This window comes from Octopus sinensis, linkage group LG27 (assembly GCF_006345805.1).
Source record: "Octopus sinensis linkage group LG27, ASM634580v1, whole genome shotgun sequence".
NCBI lineage: Eukaryota > Metazoa > Mollusca > Cephalopoda > Octopoda > Octopodidae > Octopus > Octopus sinensis.
Window position 1 is genome coordinate 11283472 of NC_043023.1, and position 25237 is coordinate 11308708.

At 38.5% G+C, this 25237-nt stretch overlaps 4 protein-coding genes across 5 annotated transcripts in view; all 4 read right to left on the minus strand.

Moving 5' to 3' along the window:
- The window catches only part of LOC115225006 (zinc finger protein 239-like), a gene marked incomplete at its 3' end in the record, with an annotated part of 188247 nt that overhangs the window by 125627 nt on the left and 37383 nt on the right, over window positions 1-25237 (minus strand). The gene's annotated exons all lie outside the window — the stretch shown is intronic.
- LOC118768185 (zinc finger protein 91-like) overlaps window positions 1-25237 on the minus strand; it is a 339442-nt gene that overhangs the window by 108606 nt on the left and 205599 nt on the right. The window lies entirely within an intron of this gene.
- Window positions 122-23625, minus strand: LOC115225416 (zinc finger protein 665-like). The gene is made up of 4 exons (XM_036514240.1): window positions 23530-23625; window positions 19825-20146; window positions 1320-1774; window positions 122-983 (listed from the first exon to the last, which is right to left on the minus strand). The coding sequence occupies exons 2-4, from the start codon at window positions 19943-19945 to the stop codon at window positions 249-251; spliced, it is 1311 nt and encodes a 436-aa protein (XP_036370133.1). The 5' UTR covers window positions 19946-20146; window positions 23530-23625; the 3' UTR covers window positions 122-248.
- LOC118768217 lies at window positions 12028-16329 on the minus strand. Its single transcript, XM_036514324.1, has 3 exons — window positions 16128-16329; window positions 13986-14038; window positions 12028-12543 (listed from the first exon to the last, which is right to left on the minus strand). Exons 2-3 carry the CDS (start codon window positions 14025-14027, stop codon window positions 12205-12207), a joined length of 381 nt encoding a protein of 126 aa, XP_036370217.1. The 5' UTR covers window positions 14028-14038; window positions 16128-16329; the 3' UTR covers window positions 12028-12204.

Below are 25237 nucleotides of genomic sequence, written 5' to 3' on the forward strand. Positions count from 1 at the left end.
CATCCTTCAAAACTTCCATGCTTCCTGAGATTCGCCAACACTACACCTGATTTTCTCCCCTCCATACACAAGCAAGCATGTATCTGACTCATACACTGTTCACTTCCCAGACATTTGTACATTACTGCATATGCTTTATACGCACTTTTTGACAAGTTGTGGTGCACTGAGCACTGGATACAATAATTTCATTATTATTATTATTAAAAGATCTATTTTCAGAAAGTGAATCACTACAGATTGTAATGTTATGGCTTCTCTCGTATGTGTGTCTGTTTGTGTCTAGTCAAGGCACTCATTTGAGAGAATGATTTAACACAGATGTCACAGTGATATGGCCGCTCTCCTGTATGAACGCGCTTGTGATTAGCCAAGTGACTATTACAAGAGAAAGATTTACCACAGATATCACAGTGATATGGCCGCTCTCCTGTATGAACACATTTGTGTGTACTTAGCTCGCAGTTTTGAGAGAATAATTTACCACAGATATCACAGTGATATAGCTTCTCACCTGTATGACTATGCTTGTGAATATTCAATTGACTAGTTTGAGAGAATGTTTTACCACAAATATTGCAATGATATGGCTTCCCACCTGTATGTGTACATTTGTGTTTAGTCAAGTGATTATTTTGAGAGAAAGATATACCACAGATATCACAACAATATGGCTTTTCTCCCGTATGAATACGTCTGTGAATAGTCAAGTGACTGGTGGAAGAAAATTTTTTACCACAGATATCACAGTGATATGGCTTCTCTCTTGTATGAATACATAGGTGTTTAGTTAAGTGACTACTATGAGAGAATGAATTGCCACAGACATCACAATGATACAGTTTTTGCCCTGTATGAATGAATTTGTGAGTAGTCAAATTACCATTCTGAGCAAATGATTGACCACAGATATCACACTGATATGGTCTCTCTCCTGTATGTGTATGTTTGTGTATAGTTAAGTTAGATCTAACAGAGAATGACATTCCACAGATATCACAGTGATATGGCTTCTCACCTCTGTGAATTAATTTGTGAGCAGTCAAATTACTAGTTCGAGAGAATGATTTACCACAGATATCACAACGGTATGGCTTCTCTCCTGTATGAATACATATGTGTTTCGTCAAGTTACTCCTTTGAGAGAATGATTTACCACAAATATTACAGTGATATGGCTTCTCACCTGTATGTGTATATTTGTGTTTATTCAAATCACTCCTTTGAGGGAATGATTTACCACAAATATTACAGTGATATGGCTTCTCACCTGCATGAATACGTTTGTGTTGTGTGTACGAACTGCCATCAGAGAATGATTTACCACAGATATCACAATGGTATGGCTTTTCTCCTGCATGTATGCGTTTGTGTCTGGTCAAGTGACCACTTTGGAAGAATGATTTACCACAGATATCACAATGATATGGCTTCTCACCAGTATGAATACGTACATGTGTTTTCAAGTAATCAGCTGCAGAAAACGATTTACCACAGGTATCGCAATGATACGGCTCCTCTCCTGTATGAGTACGTTTGTGACGAGTCAAGTCCCCACTTTGAGAGAATGATTTACCACAGATATCACAATGATATGGCTTTTCTCCGGTATGAATACGTTTGTGACGAGTCAATTGACTTCTTGTAGAGAATGATCTGCCACAGATATCACAATGGTATGGCTTCTCTCCTGTATGACCACGTTTGTGTTCAGTCAAGTGACAACTTTGAGAGAATGATTTACCACAAATATCACAATGATATGGCTTCTCTCCTGTGTGACGATTTTTTCGTTTAGTTAAGTCATTCATTATAAGAGAATAATTGGATCTTTTCGGTTTGAACGGCAGTCTTTTCTAGCGGTATCATATGAAATTATCACCCATAATTATGACCCTAGTATCAATCTATTGCATTTCAATTTGTCTTAGGTTTAGGGGAAGGGTATCTTTTTCTCTTCACAAATGTAAATAAACCCAATCTGTTTCTTAAACGAGGGACATATTCATACGGCACAGGATGTTTTCACCCCAATAGATGTCAGTGATTGGTTGAAATTGCAGAAATTGAAGAAAATATTTTACAAACTATAGAATTGAAGTTTAAAATTTTCATAGAGTTTTTCCCTCTCAAATTCCCTTTCAGTCTCAATTTTGGATTTTTTCGGGGTCAATGGCAGTTTTGTCTAGCGGTGTCATATGAAATTGTCACCCATAATTATGACCCTAGTATCGATCTATTGCATTTCAATTTGTCTTAGAGTTAGAATTAAGGTTAGGGGTGGGGGGAAGGGTATCCAGTTTAGTTTTAAAGAAACCCACATCCACACCATGCAGGTCTCTCAAGCATTTAGGAAGGATATTGAAGAGCTGTGGTCCCCTGAAACCCAAGCTGTTGCAGTATCTGGTCCTGTATTTTGATTATGAAAAGAATAATTTATTTTTCCTTTTTGTAAAGCAATCACCTTCTCCACATTCCAGACAGCGAAGACAAGAAAATGCTGCTCTTAATTCCATTGTCTAGAAGAAATATTTTTCCGTCATATCATAGATTTTGTTTCATGAATGTTTCTTTTAAATATATATAAAGAGGTTGCTGTATTGACAAATGCTTCTTATAAATATATCGTCTTCCTTTGGTCAATACATGTTGATAACAACATCGAGAACACATCGGATGTAAGAACTTCCTTTTCTGCCAACAAGGTGGGATATTCTGAAATAATACAAGAAACCTTAAAATATTGAGGAAACTGAACAAAATAGTAATTCAACACAGCATCTGTTACAACAACAACAACATTCTCATCATTTCAATGCTTGCATGGTTCACAGTTCATTAAGGCAGACAGGATATCTTTACATGGAAGATTAGGAACAAAACACACTGCTTGTATGACAGTGGTACTCGTTTACGACTATCACACAATGTATAGGCAAAAGATAGTACCACATATATAATTATATTTAGAGATAAATTTCCTCTTTTTATATATTTGGGGATGGTCATATTTCTTGGTTTTCACTTTAACTTTATTGTTTTTCGTTTTTGGATTTGGTTTGCAAGATTCTTTATATGAGTTCGTGTGTTGAAGCATATTTTGTTGTGTCTGGGGAGAGTCATTTTCTTTTTGTGCCTTATAATTTAACACACACACCAGTAAAATTTCCACTTGACTCAAGATTATTAAAAAGGTTGCAAAATGCAACGAAAATTTTAGAAAAAAAAAAAGAGAAATAAGTGGAAATTTTACCGGAGAGTGTGTTAAATTATAAGGCACAAAAAGAAAATGACTCTCCCCAGACACAACTTAAAGGAAATATTTGTCAACTTACAGTTTAATCTGGCCTCAGAAACAAACAGGACAATATTAATGAATGTGGTATTCTTCAATCGGTTTCATCGCATTTTATTTATTAATTACGCAGTTTTACTCGCATTTTACCAATTAATTTCCTTTATATCACATGTAACAGTCAATCATAGGTTTTCATAAACAACAGATCAACATTTCAGTTTGGAAGTTATTATTTAAGACGAGCAAATATATTTTCCTAATGTTATGTATTCGCTTCAAAATAATTACTTAACATTAAAAGGTTCACATAATTCTATTACTTACATTATTATTAGAAGTAGTAATATCGGATCTTTTCGGTTTGACCGGCAGATTTTTCTAGTGGTGTCATATGAAATTGTCACCCATAATTATGACCCTAGAATCGATCTATTGCGTTTCAATCTGCTTTAGGGTTAGGATTAGGGGTAAAATTATTTTTAAAAACTGCCGTTCAAACCGAAAGGATCCGTAAATCTGTATCGACTTACCGTTTCATAAATGCCTCGTATACAACATGACAAAAGAAATTAACGTCGTATTCGTCAATCGGTTTATTTTACTAATTAATTACGCCGCTTTACTCTAATTATACAAATTAATTTTTTATATATCACATGTAACAGTCAATCATGGGTTTTCCTAAACAACAGATCAACATTTCAGTTTGGAAGTTATTAATTAAGACGAGCAAATTATATTTTCCTAATTGTTGTCAGGTTCCCGCTTCGAAAAATAATTACTCTAACATCGAGAGGTTCACAGAATTCTATTATTCACATTAGTATCATTATTATTAGTATTAGTAGTAGTATTATCACTATTACAGCCTTAAAGTAAATCTTTATCAACTTACCGTATTCACAAATAAGCAACGAGTCAGTGAAGCAGTAATTAAACACCTTAATTAATAATTTACTTGGACCGTAGTTGAAGTGTAGGAGAAGTTATTTCCCTTTATTTGATTGTATTTCTTTAACTATCCAATAGATGGCTCTACTGACTGGTTGGATTCTGTTCCATTCTATCAACTGTTTGTTCAAATTCTCACCAAATTACTTTAGCAAAGTGTACTCATATATTGGGTCTTTTCGGTTTGACCGGCAGTTTTTAAAAATAATTTCCACGTAACTAAACACTTTTAAACTTTGTATACTGGTAGAATGTGTTTATAAAACATCTTTTTCTCTTGGCTTTATTGAGAAAATTCTATGGTTTGTAAGATATTTTCTTCAATTTTGGCAATTTCAACCAATCAATGACGTGTATTGAGGTGAAAACATCTGCCGTAAAATTTTCTCGCGGTGAAATATGAAAATGTCCCTCATTTAAGAAACAGATTGGGTTTATTTACATTTCTGAAGAAAAAAAGATACCCTTCCCCCCACCCCTAACCCTAACCCTAAAACAGATTGAAATGCAATAGATCGATACTAGGGTCATAATTATGGGTGGACACTAAAGAGGGAACGGTTTTGTTATCCAGCTCTGTTTACAAGTGTCCCCGCAGTTTATGGCCACAGGGTGTCTTTTTCCTCATAAAATTCAGGGACATTTTCATATGACGCCACCAGAAAATGTTACGGCAGAAAACGTTTTTACCTCAATAGACGTCATTGATGGGTTGAAATTGCCAAAATGCAAGAAATTAAAGACCAAATATCTTACAAACCATAGAATTTTCTCAATAAAGCCAAGAGAAAAAGATGTTTTATAAACACATTCTACCAGTATACGAGGTTTAAAAGTGTTTAGTTATGAGGAAATTATTTTAAAAAACTGCCGTTCAAACCAAAAAGACCCAAATATCTTACAAACCATAGAATTTTCTCAATAAAGCCAAGAGAAAAAGATGTTTTATAAACACATTCTACCAGTATACGAAGTTTAAAAGTGTTTAGTTACGTAGAAATTATTTTTAAAAACTGCCGTTCAAACCGAAAAGACCCAATTCTTTTATAACAAAGTAAATAAAACACAAAGTAAGGATCGACAACTCACGACTAGCTATCGTGGATGCGCGACTACATGAGTGCGCGCACCGGGACCACTCTTCCTAAATAGTACCTCACTGTCCTTCAACACTTGACACTAATCTGAAGAAAACTGCTTCTCTATTCCGTTTCATAATCCTCGTTCTGTCGGGGCGTTGTTCCCTTTCAGATCTCCTGGTCACGGGGCTGTCCTTCCCCACCCCAACATCGTTGAAACAGCTAATAATCATCATCATCGTTTAGCGTCCGCTTTCCATGCTGGCATGGGTTGGACGGTGCAACTGGGGTCTGGGAAGCCAGGAGGCTGCACCAGGCTCCAGTCTGATCTGGCAGTGTTTCTACAGCTGGATGCCCTTCCTAACGCCAACCACTCCATGAGTGTAGTGGGTGCTTTTTACGTGCCAGGTGAGGCTGGCAAACGGCCATGATCAGATGGTGCTTTTTACGTGCCACCGGCACGGAAGCCAGTCGGGGCGGCACTGGCAACGGCCACGTTCGGATGGTTCTCTTTTGTGCCACCTTTGAATATCAAACACGTGATGCTGCATTCCATCCACTGATACCTTATTCACAGTACTGATCTCGGTCGTATTTCTTTTTCCCCACTGTAGAACTTTCTTAAGCTTTACATAAAAATTACCTGGAGTAAAAGCGTGTTCGTGTGTTATTTATTTCTTTTCAATCAACTACACACTGTATTTGAAAACGTTCGATAATGGCCATTCCAACCACGACGTCCACTATCTCATCAACTACCATCGCCTGTAGCTTATAACCTGACCCCTGTATCTCCACTTTCACTTTGCTGATTCCCCTATATTTGACCTCTCTGCCATCCATCGCACTGAGATTGATGTTTTTTCTCCAGCTCTTTCCACCATTCTCGTCATTATCAGGGTGGTCATGCAACATGTACCCACAAGGGCTCATGCTCCCCTCAATCCCACAAGAAGCCACTCTACAAACAACAATCAGTGGTGTGCCTTCAAAGGGTCGTGGCGTGGGGGACCAGTAGCTCAGTAAATTCTCTCCCCTCGTTTCCCTGCTTGCAATGTTTCTCTTTGTACCCAGGTTGGTGACGTCGTTAACACACCTTTATTTTGGTACCATGTACTCCCTAACCATATGCGGACTTCGATATCTAAAAAAATGGTTGCTTAGCCATTCATCTCACCATAATCCTGTTGTCGATGTTTGCTGCTTGCCTCTTTGTTCCATAATGAAGTGTCCGGTATACAATAGATCTAGGATAATGGATTGTCGGCTCTATGGAACCACACCTCTTGATCCATGGATGAGGCATCCCTGGTAGATACTGAGTGCATATGATAACATCTGGAACTTTTCAACTTCATCGTTGGTCACATTGTGCTTTGGTGGCCACCCTTCGCATACATAGCGCATCACTGTAGTTATCACTGGATCTTTCCCAGACTCTCGACAGAGGATGTTGCTATCCACAGGTTTGATTTGAAGACTGAGGACCTTGATGGTGCACACCATGCCCATGTCTTCATCACTTTCCTCCCTGTCAGAGACGTTGTCCCAAGTTGGCAAGCAACTAAAGGCATCTGCATTGCCATGATCCGTTGTTTGAGGGCTAGCCTTCGTTGATTCTATGGCACCATCTTGATCTGGTTATAGGCATCAGCAAGGTCAATCTTCGTGTAACTGTATCCACTTCCAAGCTTCTGCATCAGTTCCTCTGGAAGTGGCATTGGATGTGATGCTCCTCTAGTTGATTGTTGATACTGAGTAGGTACCACAGATCCGCATCTTGGGTTTTGGTGTGCCTGGACTATGTGTCTTGGGAATTGTTATCACTGGCATTCCATATTCGTTGAACTGGACTTGCTTTCAGACTCTTTTGGAGATAACTTCTTAACCTTTGACCGAGTCATCATGAAGAGACAGTGTTTAGACATAGAGTAATAAAACAAACACAAAATGGTTACAATCTAACATTTTATTCATTACTAGCACTATGACCTGGCAACACCGGATCATAGTGCTAGTGCATGCATATACAGCTGCATGCATGCGCACAAACATGTGAGTACTGTCCAAATCTCCGACCAATCACATACAGCTAGCTGGCATTCAATTGGCATATCAAGTTTTGGGCATTTTGATTGGGTTTTGGAAAGAAAATTCACAGAAAAGTCACTTCCATTGATTTTTTAATGGCTTTGCCGGGTGACTGGGGAAATGTAAAGAAGTGCACGACCACCCTGGGACGGTTTTGAATGACCATAGAAAGTGCGAGCCCTTTAACTGAAAAATTGTGAATTTGTATAAAGGACACACACACAGACAGACATTTTGCCGTTTATATATATAGAGATTCTTTATTAACAAATTCAAGTATACTACAAAATTCCCAGTAATGAAGTTGTCTCAGAGTAAATATTTTTACAGATGATGACAAATTTGAGGTTCACCTTGACAATATTGAAGTTGATGAAGGGAAAAAACATTGTGTTTTAGCAGATAAAATAGTTTTAATTGTTGTCATGTAAAAAATCTTCACATAGGTGCAGGAGTGGCTGTGTGGTAAGTAGCTTGCTTACCAACCACATGGTTCCGGGTTCAGTCCCACTGTGTGGCACCTTGGGGAAGTGTCTTCTACTATAGCCTCGGGCCGACCATAGCCTTGTGAGTGGATTTGGTAGATGGAAACTGAAAGAAGCCTGTTGTATATATGTGTGTGTGTGTGTGTGTGCGAGCCCTTGTGGATTTGTATAAAGGATACGCACGCAGACATTTTGCCGTTTATATACATAGAGATAACACAGTGATAAGGCTTCTCTTTGGTATGTTTACTTTTATGTTTAGTCAAGTGACTATTTTTAGAGAATGATTTACTTTCACACTGATATGGCTTCTCACCTGTATGAATACAATCGCGCATTTTCCGGTAAGTGGTATTAGGAAACATTTTACCGCAGATATCACACTGATATGGCTTCTGTCCTGTGTATTATTCATCCGTGTTTATTTAAGTGACTACTACGACAGCACAGTTTAACACAAATACCACACTGATATGGCTTCTCGCCTGTATAAATGCATCTGTGCATTTACAAGTGACTGGTGAAATAAAAATTTTTACCGCAGATATCACACTGACTGTGTTTCTTAAACGAGGGACATATTCATATGGCACAGAATGTTTTTTTTACCTCAATAGGCGTAATTGATTGGTTGAAATTGTCACCCATAATTATGACCCTAGTATAGATCTATTGCAATCTGTTATAGGGTTAGGAGTGGGGGAAGGGTATCTTTTTTTCTTCACAAATGTAAATATACCCAATCTGTTTCTTAAACGAGGGACATATTCATACAGCACAGAATGTTTTCATCTCAATAGACCAGTGCTTTTCAAACTTTTTTCTGGAGCGGAACCCCAAGGAAACATTCCACTGGCTCGGGGAACCCCTGTGCAATAATTTAATAGTCTTATGCACACATATCTGCACAGGAGACTTTAAAATTACTGCTGATTTTAGCAGTTTTGTAACTTCATGTGGAACCCCTTCACTGTACTGGCGGAACCCTAAGGTTCCGCGAAACCCTGGTTGAAAACCACTGCAATAGACGTCATTGATTGGTTGAAATTGCAGAAATTGAAGGAAAAAACAACAACAAATATGTTACAAACTATAGAATTTTCTCAATAAAGCCAAGAGAAAAAATGTTTTATAAACACATTCTACCAGTATACGAAGTTTAAAAGTGTTTAGTTACGTGGAAATTATTTTAAAAAACTGCCGTTCAAACCGAAAAGATCCCAAATATCTTACAATCTATAGAATTTTCTCAATAAAGCCAAGAGAAAAAGATGTTTTATAAACACATTCTACCAGTATACGAAGTTTAAAAGTGTTTAGTTACGTGGAAATTATTTTAAAAAACTGCCGGTCAAACCGAAAAGATCCCAAATATCTTACAAACCATAGAATTTTCTCAATAAAGCCAAGAGAAAAAGATGTTTTATAAACACATTCTACCAGTATACGAAGTTTAAAAGTGTTTAGTTACGTGGAAATTATTTTAAAAAACTGCCGGTCAAACCGAAAAGATCCCAAATATCTTACAAACCATAGAATTTTCTCAATAAAGCCAAGAGAAAAAGATGTTTTATAAACACATTCTACCAGTATAGGAAGTTTAAAATTTTTTAGTTACCTAAAAACTGCTGAAATTATGTTAAAAACTAACCGAAAAGATCCATATGTTTCAGTCCAATGACTGTGGCCATGCTGGAGCACCACCATTGTAATCATCTTTCCACTTTCCACCTTTGTCGGAGCGGCTTTTGGTGAAGGATGGAGTTCGATGCTACTGCTCTCTTTTGAGTTTCTTGCGTATGAGTGTATGTTATATACTCTTTTACTCTTTTACTTGTTTCAGTCATTTGACTGCGGCCATGCTGGAGCACCGCCTTTAGTCGAGCAACTCGACCCCGGGACTTATTCTTTTTGTAAGCCTAGTACTTATTCTATCGGTATCTTTTTGCCGAACCGCTAAGTGACGGGAATGTAAACACACCAGCATCGGTTGTCAAGCAATGCTAGGGGAACAAACACACACACATACATATATATATATATACATATATACGACAGGCTTCTTTCAGTTTCCGTCTACCAAATCCACTCACAAGGCATTGGTCGGCCCGGGGCTATAGCAGAAGACACTTGCCTAAGATGCCACGCAGTGGGACTGAACCCACAACCATGTGGTTGGTTAGCAAGCTACTTACCACACATCCACTCCTGCGCCTTATATGTGTATAGCTTTCTTAAGCTGTACACAAATAAACTCATGGAGACGAGAATGTTACTGAAAGATTTATCACAAGTACAACAGTTCGACTTTGCTGCAGCTTAGCTCCCTAGCTAGTCCACAGCAAAGTTCCTGTCTGCAGTTCGTCTATCATAAATTCTGTCATTGGCGTTTTAATTGTCCTGCCCGTGCGTGTGGTTACTCGGCTCTTTGGTGACTGTTCCTTGCCATGGGTTGGTGTTATCTGCTGGGGCAGCCCCTGTTTGGTGGTTGAGCTACTTGAATGGGGCTATCAGTATCGAGACGGGCCAGTTTCAACTTGTCAGTGGAAACTACCACCTGTATAATCTCTTGTGAAAGGTAGGAGAGTCCAGTTTGCTGGACGTTGTTGTAGAGCTGAAAACGAGGTAATTTCAACTCTCCTCCTCTGGAAGCCATCTACTTGCGATACCAGCGAGCGCACACTCGCCTACCCTGATGTAATCTCCAGGGAAACAGGCATCCAGCAACAGGACCTCTGTAATGCTATGATGGACCGTGAAGTCTGGCGTAGCATGGTAAATTCCATTGTCTCGACCACGGTCGAACAATGATGAATGAAGATGTTGATCAGTGGAAACTGTGTTTTGTCATCTGCCAATTAATTAGAAGTTGAAATGATTTGTCTCCGGGACAAATGACTTCATATGGAACATTGTAGGGTGACTGGAGGGGTTTTCATCGTGTGTCATGTCGAATCAACACAAAGTAAGCCATGTGAATGTCATTTGGTGTGGACAATCTTGGTGTACCATGTGTTGTCATGGAAATAGGGTAGATCTGTCCCACGCTGTCTCTCAGTTGAGTGAGGTACATTTTGACATCAGGGTCTCACTTCGTATTTAGAATGAACTCTCTTGGCACTGTAAGAAGGGTACCATATACCATTTCTGCAGTGGCAGTGCTGAGATTTTCTTTTGGAGCGGCGTGGATTCCCAGCATCGCCCATCGAAGTTGATCATTCAGTTAGGCCTGTTAAGTCTGGTTGGCCAGGATTCCTTCAGGCAGAGGTGAAATCTCTCCACTAATCTGTTGGCCTGTGGATGGTAGGCTGTTGTGCGGTTCATTGTAATTGAAAAATGTCACACAGGTGAATTGTGGACCTCAAGTAGATGAGATGCTGTCTGGGACACTGAACAGACGAAGGCTCGACTGACTTCTTGTGTTTCTGTACAGCGGAGAGGGATAGCTTCAGGCCAACAAATGTATCAGTCTACCAAATTCAAGATGTATGAGCAACCCTGTGAAGATGGTAGGAGGCTGACAAGGCCAATGTCGACGTGGCTGAAACGGGCCTTTGGTGGTTCATAGTTGCCAAGGGGTGCTTTGGTGTGCTGATGGACCTTGGCTTGTTGACAGAGAATGCATGCCCTGGTCCACTCTCCAATTTGCTTGGGCATACCATGCCAGATAAATTTGCTTGACTGCAGTTGCATAGTGGCTCTTGTACCTTGGTGGGACAGTCATGAAGAATTTAGAAAATAACTTAGTTATCATTAAGGTAATGTTAGGAACATAAATTGTGACTAAGGTTTGGTAGAAGATTTTAATTCAAAACTTATGAAAACAAGACAATTGCACTACAGAGTCAGAGCAGGTTTCAGCTGGGTTGGTATTGAAAGGGTTAAGGGCATAGAGCCAAAGACACCGAACCAAACCTGACTGGAACTTGGAGCAGCACTCTGGCTTGCCAGCTCATGCCACACTTTCCCACCTATGCCTGCATAGAAAATGGATGTTAAAGGATGATGATGAGGAGGAGAGGGATGATGATGATGAAGAGGGGGAGGAGGATGATAATGATGATGATGAGGAGGAAGATGAGGATGATAATGATGATGATGAAAACACAACAAAGACTAAATCAATGTCACTTTTATTCCTTATTCCCATTCCTTTATTCTCTCATAACAAATTCCTCAAAAATCCAGCACCATCAAAGCCATCGTCGTGTTGATCTATTTAGATATTCAAAAGTCTTTTGGATCTGACAAATCAGTTTTCTTTCGTTCTTCCTTCACGCAAGATTTGTATCTGATGTCTTCATGCACAAATATTTCTGATTGTTTTTTCCGATACACAAAATTCTTTTGCGATTGACCTCATTGATTTTCCTGGATTGTCTCTAATGTTTTGCTTAACTTCCTGAATAAATTCAGGTGTCCTGATAGAATCAGAGCGCTTGGAATGTTTTTTACGTTTTGAGACAGGTGATGCATTTCCATCTTCTTTTTCTAACTCACACCGAATCTTGTGAACGAAAGATCTTGCAACTTTTAGAAAACGAGAAATTTCTAAATCACCATGATTAGCAATCAAAGCCACAATCACAGCATGCCTTTTCATTTCGTTAGTAAGAATAGGGGCTGTCATTTTTATTTTCTGAAATAGAAGTTCAATAAAAATTACTTGAACTTTACAGAAAAAAAAAATGAAAGGTGTATAATCAATGAGCAGGTATATTAGTTTGATGCTCGGGAAAATGAGAAAGTTTTTGTAGGTGGAGGGGGATGTCAGTGAAGAGAGAAATTATGTGGGAATAAAGAGAAGTTAGGGTCAGGAGAAGTATAGTTAAAACACCATTTCCCCCAAAACAATTACCACAGGTATTGGAATGTTATGGCTTCTCTCTTGTATGTACCAACTTGTGTTTAGTTAAGGTACAACTTTGAGAGAATGATTTACCGCAGACATCACAAGAAAAGGGCTTCTCTCCTGTATGAACACGTTTGTGACTAGTTAAATCGCTTTTTCTAAAAAATGTTTTACCACAGATATCACAGTGATGAGGTTTTCCCTCAGTGTGAATACGTAAGTGATAAGTCAACTGACTATTATAAAAGAATGATTTACCACAGATATGACAAGGGTATGGATTCTCTCCGGTATGAACACTTTTGTGACAAGTTAAAATGCTATTTCGAGAAAACGATTTACCACAAATATCACACTGAAATGGTTTCTCCCCAGTATGAATACGTTTGTGACGAATCAAATGGCTACTGGAAGAGAATGATTTACCACAAATATCACAATGATATGGCTTCTCACCTGTATGTGTAAGTTTGTGTCTAGACAAGTCCCCACTTCGAGAGAATGATTTATCACAGATATTACAGTGATATGGTTTTTCTCCAGTATGAATATGTTTGTGACAAGTCAAATAATTATTTGTAGAGAATGATTTACCACAGATATCACAATAATATGGCTTCTCACCTGTATGCGTACGTTTGTGACAAATCAAATTACTACTTTCAGAGAATGATTTACCACAGATATCACAATGATATGGCTTTTCTCCTGTATGTGTAAGTTTGTGTTTATTCAAATCACTACTTTCAGGGAATGATTTACCACAGATATCACAATGATATGGCTTTTCTCCAGTATGAATACGTTTGTGACGAGTCAAATGTTTACTTTCAGAGAATGTTTTACCACAAATATTGCAATGATATGGCTTTTCTCCTGTATGAGTACGTTTGTGTTTAGTCAAGGTACTGCTTTCAGAGAATGATTTACCACAGATATCACAATGGTATGGCTTCTCTCCTGTATGTGTACGTTTGTGTACAGTCAAGTGACCACTTTGAGAGAATGATTTACCACAGATATCACACTGATATGGTTTCTCTACTTTATCAGGGTTTTTGCGTTTAGTTAAATGACTCATTATGTGAGAATAATTTATCGTACATACAACAATGAAAGTGTCTTTTAAATTTCTATGAATATGTTTTATATAAAGAGGTTGATGTATTGATGAATGCTCCTTATAAATATATCGTCTTCCTGTAGTCAATAAAAGTCAATAAAAATACCAGAGGCATGTCTGAATGAAGAAATTTCTTTAACATCAACATGATGCGATATCCTGAAATAGAAAAAAAGAAGCAGTGAGATAAAGAGAATCATTAAACGACATAGTAATTCAACATTGCAAATCTTACAACATCAAAACTGTCATCCATTTAATGTCTATGCTCACTTGGGTCGGAATTCATTGAGGCTTTGAAACATTTAAAACATTCTGTATATAGATGAATCGCTTCAACATTTCTTTAATTATTTATCTGTTTTCTCTTTTTTTTTCTTTCTTTACTTTGCTTTCACTTGTTTCACCTGTGGCATGGCTTAGTTGGCAGGGTACTTACCAAACAATTTGTGAATCTTTACAACTAATTTAGGATCTTTTCGGTTTGCAATCTCAGGGGCACAGTCAGTGCAAGACCTGGGCATTTACATGAGTAATAATGCATCCTTCAATGTGTATGTTGCTAAATTGGCAAGGAAATACTGGCAGTGACTGGATGGATTCTTAGAACTTTTAGAACAAGAGATTAGGAAACCATGATGGTCCTCTGGAGGACACTTGTCCTAAGCCACTTTGACTATTGCTCTCAGCTATGGTCACCAATCAGTGTCAAAATAATCTCAGAACTTGAGGCAATCCAACGAAGCTACACAAAAAAGTTAGCCTCAATGCAGCATCCTAAAACTCTTCCCCCCACAAAAAAAAAAAAAGATTATATATTCGGAATCTACATGATATAACACATATTCGTAGAAAATTTCATTTAAAAATATCTATTTTTCTGCAAGTTATGATCATCGAAATTCGTGGGGGGGGGGGGCAGAAAAATTAATATGAAGCAAAACGGTGGGGTTGAGGACTCAGAAAATTCACTTGCCCAAGATGACATGCAGTGGGACTGAACCCAGTACCATCTGGTTGGGAAGAATATCCATTTTCTTTAGGGAAAAATATCGTGTGAGTTTTCCGGGTTTTTGGCCCCTCCCCCCGTTCGCCAGCACCCATTTATTTTTTGATATTCGTTTACTACACGTTATTTTACACCTATTACACTATTTTTTTTTTTTTTCAGTTTTGTGACCGGGTGACGAAGTGGAGTTACTGGATCACGCGAATTATCCGAGTCCACACCCCACCCACACCCATCAAAGAAATAGTGTAATAGGTGTAACATAATGTATGGTAAACGAATATGAAGAAAAAAGTTTTCGCCGACGAACGGGGAATCGGTGAGAGGACTTGGAACATTCCCGATGTGAATTTTCCAAGTCCTCTCCCCGGACCCCCCGTTCGCCATCAGGCATATTTTTTTCATATTCGTTTATCACACGTTATTTTACACTTTTTTTTGTGACCGGGTGCCGAAGTGGGGTTACTGGAATGCGCGAATTATCCGAGTCCACACCCGTTCGAATATTTGGTGAGAGGCCTTGGAACATTCCCCATGTGAATTTTCCAAGTTCTCTCCTCCACCCCCGTTCGCCAGCGGGCATTTTTCTCTTTTCATATTCGTTCATTACACGTTATTTTACACCCGTTATACTATTTTTTCCCTCGTTTTTGTGACCGGGTGTCGAAGTGGAGTTGCTGGATCGCGTGAATTATCCGAGTCCGCACACCATCCATCTCCGTCAAAAAATTGAAAAAAAAAATAGGGCGATCATTCGGTATATGTCCTGTAAGAGGCTTTGTTTACATTTCTGGAGATAACAGAAACCCTGTTCTCCCACCCCTAACACAGACCGTAACCATAACCCTAACCCCCCATACATATATAAAAAAAACAACACTTTCTTGAAATGTATCCCGGTATTTCCGGGCCGTATACCGAAGTTACGCCTAAAATGGTGTAAAATAATGTGTAGTAAACAAATATACAGAAAAAAAATTTTCGCCGACGAACGGAGAAGTGGTGAGAAGACTTGGAACATTCCCGATGTAAATTTTCTGAATCCTATCCCCGGGCCCTCGTTCACCAGCGCGCACTTTTTCCCCTTTCATAGTCGTTTTTTTCTGCACCTATTGCATTACTTCCTTTTTTTTTCCTTTCCTGTTCGCGTCAAAGACTTTACTTTGACAGGAATCTGTAGTTATACCATCATCATTCCTATAATTAAAATAACCTTAAAGAAAATCCGTCTCCACTCACCGTTTTATCAGTGTCTAATTAACAACAGGACAACGTTAATTAATGTGGTATCCTTCAATCGGTTTCCCCTCATTTTACTAATTAACTGCGCCGCTTTACTCTCATTTCATAAAATAACTGGCTTTATATCACACGTAACCGTCGGTCTTAGGATTTCATAAACAACAGATCAACATTTCAGTTTGGAAATTATTAATTAAGATTTGGAAATTATTAATTAAGACGAGCAAATTATATTTTCCTAATGTTATGGTTCTGCTTCGAAACACTGTCACACCGAGAGGTTCACATAATTCTATTATTTTACATTGTTATTAGTAACATTATTAACGCCAATGTTTGCCGACTTACCGTATTCAGATATTAACAACGACTAATTAACCGCTAATTAATCACCGTGATTAATATTTTCGATGCTTCGTGGTTGAAGTGTTTAAGAGGTTATTTCCCTTGAAATGATTGTATTTCATCAATTCTCCAATAGATGGCTCTGCTGACTGGCTACATTTGTACCGTTTCATGAATAATTTAAGGTACAGAAAGGTCAGTGTCTTTTTCACTGTGGCCATGCTGGAGCACCGCGTTTAGTCGAGCAAATCGACCCCAGGATTTATTCTTTGTAAGCCTAGCACTAATTTTAACGGTGTCTTTTGTCGAACCGCTAAGTTTACTCTTTTACTTGTTTCAATCATTTGACTGTGGCCATGCTGGATCACAGCCTTTAATCGAGCTATTCGACCCCAGGACTTATTATTTGTAAGCCGAGTACTTATTCTATCGGTGTCTTTTGCCCAACCACTAAGTAACGGGGACGTAAACACACCAGTTGTGAAGCAATGTTGGGGGAACAAACACATACATACATATATATATATTAGGGGATTCTTTCAGTTTCCATCCACCAACTCCACTCACAAAGCTTTGGCCAGCCCGAGGCCATAGTTGAAGAGACTTGCCCGGGACTGAACCCGGAACCATGTGGTTGGTGAGGAAGCTACTTACCACACATGCCACTCCTAATCCTAGATATAGATTAACAAAACAAACACAAAATGTTTAGTCTAATTTTTTATTCGTTATTCTTTATTAACAAATTCCTCAAAATCCAACTGCAGGCATTTTCATTAATTAAGTTATATCAGAGTCAATATTTTTACAGATGATGGGTAAAAAACAAGTCTTTTAGCAGGAAAAATGAACTCAATTACGGAGATGTACTTGCATAGCAAGTGACCTGATCTGAGATGGTGTGCTGGAATGAAAACAATTGCAGTGTGGATGGTGTTTCTAAGCTATTTAAGAAACACACAAAAACTGTTAGATTCACTTCAACATTTAATTTTAATTTATCAAAATATTTTTGTCACTTTGAGACCACGACCTGCTCACTGACAAAACTGCATTCCGACATTGATTCACTTACGCTCTCCGGCTATCTATCTGCGGCTTTATATAGCTATGGTAAGACCTCACCTGGAATTTGCATCACCAGTCTGGAACCCCTAACTTGCCCAGGATATCAATTGTCTGGAAGCTGTTCAGCGACGTGCAACCAAAAGAATACCCTCCATCAGGCATTTGCCATATTCTGAATGCCTTACTTCCCTGGGCATGGACACATTGAAACTCCGACGACTGGCAGCTGACTTGGCAGACACCCATAAAATTATCAACCATCTTACAAAGAATATCTCTGAGCACCTTTTCAAACTCCACCTGTATAACACCCGTGGACATATTTACAAAGTCAGAAAACAGCACAGCTCCCATGACTTTAGGAAACATTTTTTCACGCTAAGAGTTGCTGAAGTATGGAACAAACTGCCGGCATCAGTTGTTAGTTGTCAGAGCACTGCATCCTTCAAAACTTCCATGCTTTCTGAGATTCGACAACACTACACCTGATTTTCTCTCCTCCATACACACACGGGCATGTATCTGACTCATACACTGTTCACTTCCCAGACATTTGTACATAACTGCTTATGCTTTATACACACTTTTTGACAAGTTGTGGTGCACCTGAGAACTGTATACAATAATTCCATTATTATTATTATTATTACACTTGTGTGTGAATACCTGTGGCTTTTTGGGGGAGAATAGTTTACCACTGATGTCACACTAACATAGCATCTCTCCTGTATGAATGCCTTGATGTAAAGTTAAGTCAGGTCTATGAGAGAATGATGTACCACAGACATAACCATGATATAGCTTCTCTCTCGTATAAACATGTTCATATATTGTTAAAACACCATTTTCAGAAAATGAATTACCAAAGGTAGTTATGGCTTCTCTCCTGAATGCGTCGGATCTTTTTGGTTTAAACGTCAATTTTTTCTAGCGGTGTTATATGCAATTGTCACCCATAATAATGACCCTAGTATCGATCTATTGCATTTCAATCTGTTTTAGGGTTTGGGTTAGAGTTAGGGGTGATGGGAAGGGTAACTTTTTTTCTTCAGAAATGTAAATAAACCCAATCTGTTTCTTAAACAAGAGACTTATTCATACAGCACAGAATGTTTTCACCTCAATAGACATCATTGATTGGTAGAAATTGAAGAAAAAAAACAACAAATATCTGACAAACTATAGAATTTTCTTAATAAAGCCAATAAAACCTGTATGAACAGGTTTGTGTTAGAGTTAGGGGTGATGGAAGGGTAACTTTTTTTCTTCAGAAATGTAAATAAACCCAATCTGTTTCTTAAACAAGAGACTTATTCATACAGCACAGAATGTTTCACCTCAATAGACATCATTGATTGGTAGAAATTGAAGAAAAAAAACAACAAATATCTGACAAACTATAGAATTTTCTTAATAAAGCCATAAAAACCTGTATGTTTGTTGAACAGGTTTGTGCTAGTTAAATCGCTATTTTAAAAATGTTTTCACGGATATCCAGGTGTGAGTATGAATATGGTTTTTTCCCCAGTATGAATGCGCTTGTGTTAATTGAAGTTACCATTTTCAATGAATGATTTACCACAAACGTCACAATGAAATGGTCTCTCTCCTGTATGAACACGTTTATGTTTAGTCAAGTCACTATTACGATAAAATGATTTACCACAGATATCACAGTGATAACGTTTTCCCTCAGTGTGAATACGTAAGTGATAAGTCAACTGACCATTATAAAAGAATGATTTACCACAGATATCACAACGATATGGATTCTCTCCTGTATGAACACTTTTGTGACGAGTTAAAATGCTATTTTGAGAAAACGATTTACCACAAATATCACACCGAAATGGTTTTTCTCCAGTATGAACACGTTTGTGAGGAATCAAATGGCTTCTTCGAGAGAATGATTTACCACAAATATCACAATGGTATGGCTTTTCTCCTGTATGTGCATATTTGTGTTTATTCAAGTACACACTTCGAGAGAATGATTTACCACAGATATCACACTGATATGGCTTCTCTCCTGTATGTGTAAGTTTGTGCCTAGGCAAGTCCCCACTTCGAGAGAATGATTTATCACAAATATCACAATGATATGGCTTTTCTCCAGTATGAACACGTTTGTGTACAGTCAAGGCACCACTTTGGGAAAATGATTTACCACAGATATTACAGCGATATGGCTTTTCTCCTGTATGTGTACGCTTGTGTTTAGTTAACTCACCACTTTCAGAGAATGATTTACCACAGATATTACATCGATATGGCTTCTCTCCTGTATGAATACGTTTGTGTACAGTCAAGTGACTACTTTGAGAGAATGATTTACCACAAATATTACAGCGATATGGTTTCTCTACTGCATCAGGGTTTTTGCGTTTAGTTAAACGATTCATTATCAGAGAATAATTTATCGTACATGCAACAATTAAAGTGTCTCTTAAATTCCTATGAATATGTTTTATATAAAGAGGTTGATGTATTGATGAATGCTCCTTATAAATATATCGTCTTCCTGTAGTCAATAAAAGTTGATAAAAACATCAGAGGCACATCTGAATGAATTAATTTCTTTGACGTCAACAAGTTGGGATATTCTGAAATAAGAAAAGAAGCAGTAAGATAAAGAGTATAAGATAAATGATATAGTAATTCAACATTGCAAATCTTACATCAACACTGTCATCCATTAATTATCCGAGTACGCACCCCACTCACACCCATAAAAAAAAAATAGTGTAATAGGTGTAAAATAATGTGTAGTAAACGAATGTACAGAAAAAAAATTTCGCAGACGAACGGGGAATTGGTGAGAGGACTTGGAACATTCCCGATGTGAATTTTCCGAGTCCTCTCCCCCACACCCCGTTCACCAGCAGACATATTTTTTCCATATTCGTTTATTACACGTTATTTTACACATTTTTTTTTCCTTTTCCTGACCGGGTGTCGAAGTGGGGTTACTGGAATGCGCGAATTATCCGAGTCCGAACCCCACCCACACCCGTTCGAATATTCGGTGAGAGGGCTTGGAACATTCCCGATGTGAATTTTCCAAGTTCTCTCCTCCACCCCCGTTCGCCAGCGGGCATTTTTCTCTTTTCATATACGTTTATTACACGTTATTTTACACCCGTTACACTATTTTCTTCCTCGTTTTTGCGACCGGGTGTCGAAGTGGAGTTGCTGGATCGCGTGAATTATCCGAGTCCGCACACCATCCACCTCCGTCAAAAAAATAGGGCGATCCTTCGGTATGTGTCCCGTAAGAGGCTTTGTTTACATTTCTGGAGATAGCAGAAACTCTTTTCTGCCACCCCTAACACAAACCGTAACCCTAACCCAAACCCCACGCACTCTTTCCCCTTTCATATTCGTTTTTTTCTGCACCTATTGCATTACTTCTTTTTTTGCTTAATATAAAGCGTTACGTCTATCAGAAAATCAAAAAAAAAATGTGTGTAATAGGTGTAAAACAACTTCCTATGAACGAATATGAAAAAAAAAATGCCCGCACGCGAAAGGGTGGGTGGGGGGGGAGAGGCCTCGGAAAATTCACATCGGAAAGTTCCGAAAGCGTCTGAGGGCTGACCCGGGCACCAAAACAAAAAAAAAATAGTGTAATATGTGTAAAACAACTTGCTCTAAACGAATATGACAAAAAAAATGCGCACTTGCGAAAGAGGGGTGGGGGAGAGGCCTCGGAAAATTTATATCGGGAATTTCCGAAAGCGTCTGAACCGGGCACAAAAACAAAAAAAACAGCGTAATAGGTGTAAAACAACTTGCTCTAAACGACTATCATGAAAAAAATGCGCGCTCGCGAAAGGGGGGTGGGGGAGAGGCTTCGGAAATTTCACATCTTCAGTCCACGGCCTTTAAACTAAGAAAAAATAGTGTAATTGGTGTAAAACTACTTGTTCTAAACGAGTATCAAGAACACTCACTCACACATGAATCATAAACTCCGTATTTTTGTACATATTTCGCAAAAAAAAAAAAATAAAGAGAAGAAATTCTGGAAAAAGTGAAGAAATGTTGGATCTCCGCCATGTGAATCAAAATACGTGTCAGAAACTTCTTGAAATACTACAGAAATTATGTTACGAAAATGATAATGTATACATACCTCTTTGAGTGGTCCATCGACAGTGTTGATAAAGAAATGAGATGGGTTGCGTTTGGAGGAAAAAATTATCTTATCAAATGTCCTTAAGGACAACTGTCCTTATGGGCCTGGACTTAAATAGAACTTGGTACCAATAATCGTCTTGTAAACAACTGTTCTTAGACAAAAGACTGACCTTTCATTGACCAGTGTTTACTCATCCCATCTTCTGGTGTAGAGGATTTCCCGCTCCTTGGTACAGAACAAGTTCTTATTCATTTCAGTCGTAGATACACAAGCGTTAAGTTGTATGATAGAGAATGGCACTTGTAAACAACCGATATATACGCCAAGGGTCGGTAGTATATAGCGATTCTTGGGCTGCGTATAACTCTCTTGGAAATCTCGGGTATACCCACTTCCGCATCAACCACAGTGAAAACTTTGTTGATCCGACAAACGCGTCGGTGCACACACAGACGATAGAGAGATTGTGGGGGTCAGTTAAGAGATCGGTTGTTCGCCCAGGCATTCGAGCCTGTTACTTAAAACAATACCCCGCGAAGTTCCTTTTTATGGACAGCATCAAACCTGCTGCCAAGAGAATACACGTATTCTTATTGGCAGCAGCAAGTCTTTATCCTGGCCCGAGATAATTTTTTCCTCCAAACGCAACCCATCTCATTTCTTTATCATCACTGTCGATGGACCACTCAAAGAGGTATGTATACATTATCATTTTCGTAACATAATTTCTGTAGTATTTCAAGATGTTTCTGACACGTATTTTGATTCACATGGCGGAGATCCAACATTTCTTCACTTTTTCCAGAATTTCTTCTCTTTATTTATTTTTTTTTTTTGCGAAATATGTACAAAAATACGGAGTTTATGATTCATGTGTGAGTGTGTGTTCTTGATACTCGTTTAGAACAAGTAGTTTTACACCAATTACACTATTTTTTCTTAGTTTAAAGGCCGTGGACTGAAGATGTGAAATTTCCGAAGCCTCTCCCCCACCCCCCTTTCGCGAGCGCGCATTTTTTTCATGATAGTCGTTTAGAGCAAGTTGTTTTACACCTATTACGCTGTTTTTGTGCCCGGTTCAGACGCTTTCGGAAATTCCCGAGGGCCTCTCCCCACCCCTCTTTCGCGAGAGCGCATTTTTTTTTTTTAGTCATATTCGTTTAGAGCAAGTTGTTTTTTACACATATTACACCATTTTTTTTTGTTTTGGTGCCCGGGTCAGCCCCTCAGACGCTTTCGGAACTTTCCGATGTGAATTTTCCGAGGCCTCTCCCCCACCCCCCTTTCGCGTGCGGGCATTTTTTTTTTCATATTCGTTCATAGGAAGTTGTTTTACACCTATTACACACATTTTTTTTTTGATTTTCTGATAGGCGTAACGCTTTATATTAACCCTTTTTTTTTTGTTTTGCTCGCGTCAAAGACTTTAGTTTGACAGAAATCTGTAGTTATACCATCATCATTCCCATAATTAAAATAACCTTAAAGCAAATCCGTCTCCACTTACCGTTTTATCAGTGTCTAATTAACAACAGGACAATGTTAATTAATGTGGTGTCCTTCAATCGGTTTCCCCTCATTTTATTAATTAACTGCGCCGCTTTACTCTCGTTTCATAAAATATCACACGTAACCATCGGTCTTAGGATTTCATAAACAACAGATCTACATTTCAAATTGGAAATTATTAATTAAGATTTGGAAAATATTAATTAAGACGAGCAAATTATATTTTCCTATGTTACGGTTCTGCTTCGAAACACTGTCACACCGAGAGGTTCACATAATTCTATTATTTTACATTGTTATTAGTAATATTATTAACGTCAATGTTTGCCGACTTACCGTATTCAGATATTAACAACGACTAATTAACTGCTAATTAATCACCGTGATTAATATTTTCGATGCTTCGAGGTTGAAGTGCTGAAGAGGTTATTTCCCTTTAAACGATTGTATTTCATGAATTCTTCAATAGATGGCTCTGCTGACTGGCTACATTCGTACCTGCCCTTTTAAGGTGATACTATCACCTGGGCTTGTGTTGTGTCATTACCATTGCTTTTTGACCCTTTTGTTACCAACCCGGCTGAAACCGCCTATGGCTCTGTAGTACAAATGTTTTGTTTTTATAAGTTTTGAATTAAAATCTTCCATTAAATCTTCGCCACAATGGCAATGTTTCGTTTGTAGTAGCACGCTTGTAGCACGTTTCCGTCGATTTCCGTAAAAAACTTTTATTTTTTTACATATGGCTTTGCGGGAACATTTGAAGTAATGAGAGCGAAAGAGACTAAGAGGAAGCGATTTTATGAGGAGGAATTTCTTTTGAAGTTATCAAAGCATTGATGTACATGTGTGTGTGTGTGTGTTTGATGGGGTGTGGGAGACAGACAGTATGTTGTGTAAGTGAAGTGCTTCTGTTAGTGTGTGCGAAGAGAGGAGAGAGTAAGTGTGTGAAAGAGAGAGATAACTGAAATTTTTTACTTGGTGTATGTGTATATGTATGTCTGCATGTATGTGTGTATGTATCTATGTACGTGTGTGTGTAAGTATGTGTAAAACATTACACTGAATCGGCCATACATACATACATACACACATACTTACACATACATGAAGACATACATATACACATACACCGAGTAAAAAATTTCAGTTATCTCTCTCTTTCACACACACTAACAGAAGCACTTCACTTACACAACATACTGTCTGTCTCCCACACCCCATCAAACACACACACACATGTACATCAATGCTTTCATAGCTTCAAAAGAAATTTCCTCGTCATAAAATCGCTTCTTCTTAGTCTCTTTCGCTCTCATTACTTCAAATGTTCCCGCAAAGCCATATATAAAAAAATAAAAGTTTTTTACGGAAATCGACGGAAACATGCTACTACAAACGAAACATTGCCGTCACAATTTATGTTCCTAACATTAGCTGAATGATAACTAAGTTATTTTACTAAATTCCTTGCTATCATCATCATCATCATTTAGCGCCCGCTTTCCATGCTAGCATGGGTCGGACGGTTCAACTGCGGTCTGGGAAGCCAGAAGGCTGCACCAGGCCCAGTCTGATCTGGCAATGTTTCTACGGCTGGATGCCCTTCCTAACGCCAACCACTCTGTGAGTGTAGTGGGTGCTGTTTACATGCCACCAGCACAGGTGCCAGACGGGGCTGGCAACAGCCACGATTGGATGGTGCTTTTTACATGCCACCAGCACGGGGGCCAGGCGAGGCTGGCTATATTTAAAGTAACTGGAAGAAACACAGAGCACCTCAAAATAAATACAGTAATGGAAGGGTTAAGTGGAACAGTATCAGTACTTTGCAGGTCACACCAACAACAGTACTTTTTACATGGCCCCAGCACCAGGGCTCTTTCAATGGCTCCAGCCCCTGCACTTTTTCCATAGCACCATCACTAGTGCTTATTACATGGTAAAAGCACCAGTACTTTATACGTGGCTCCAGCACAAGTGCCTTGTATGTGGCTCCAGCACCTATGTGTTGTACATGAGACTGGCATTTGCGCTCTTTGGG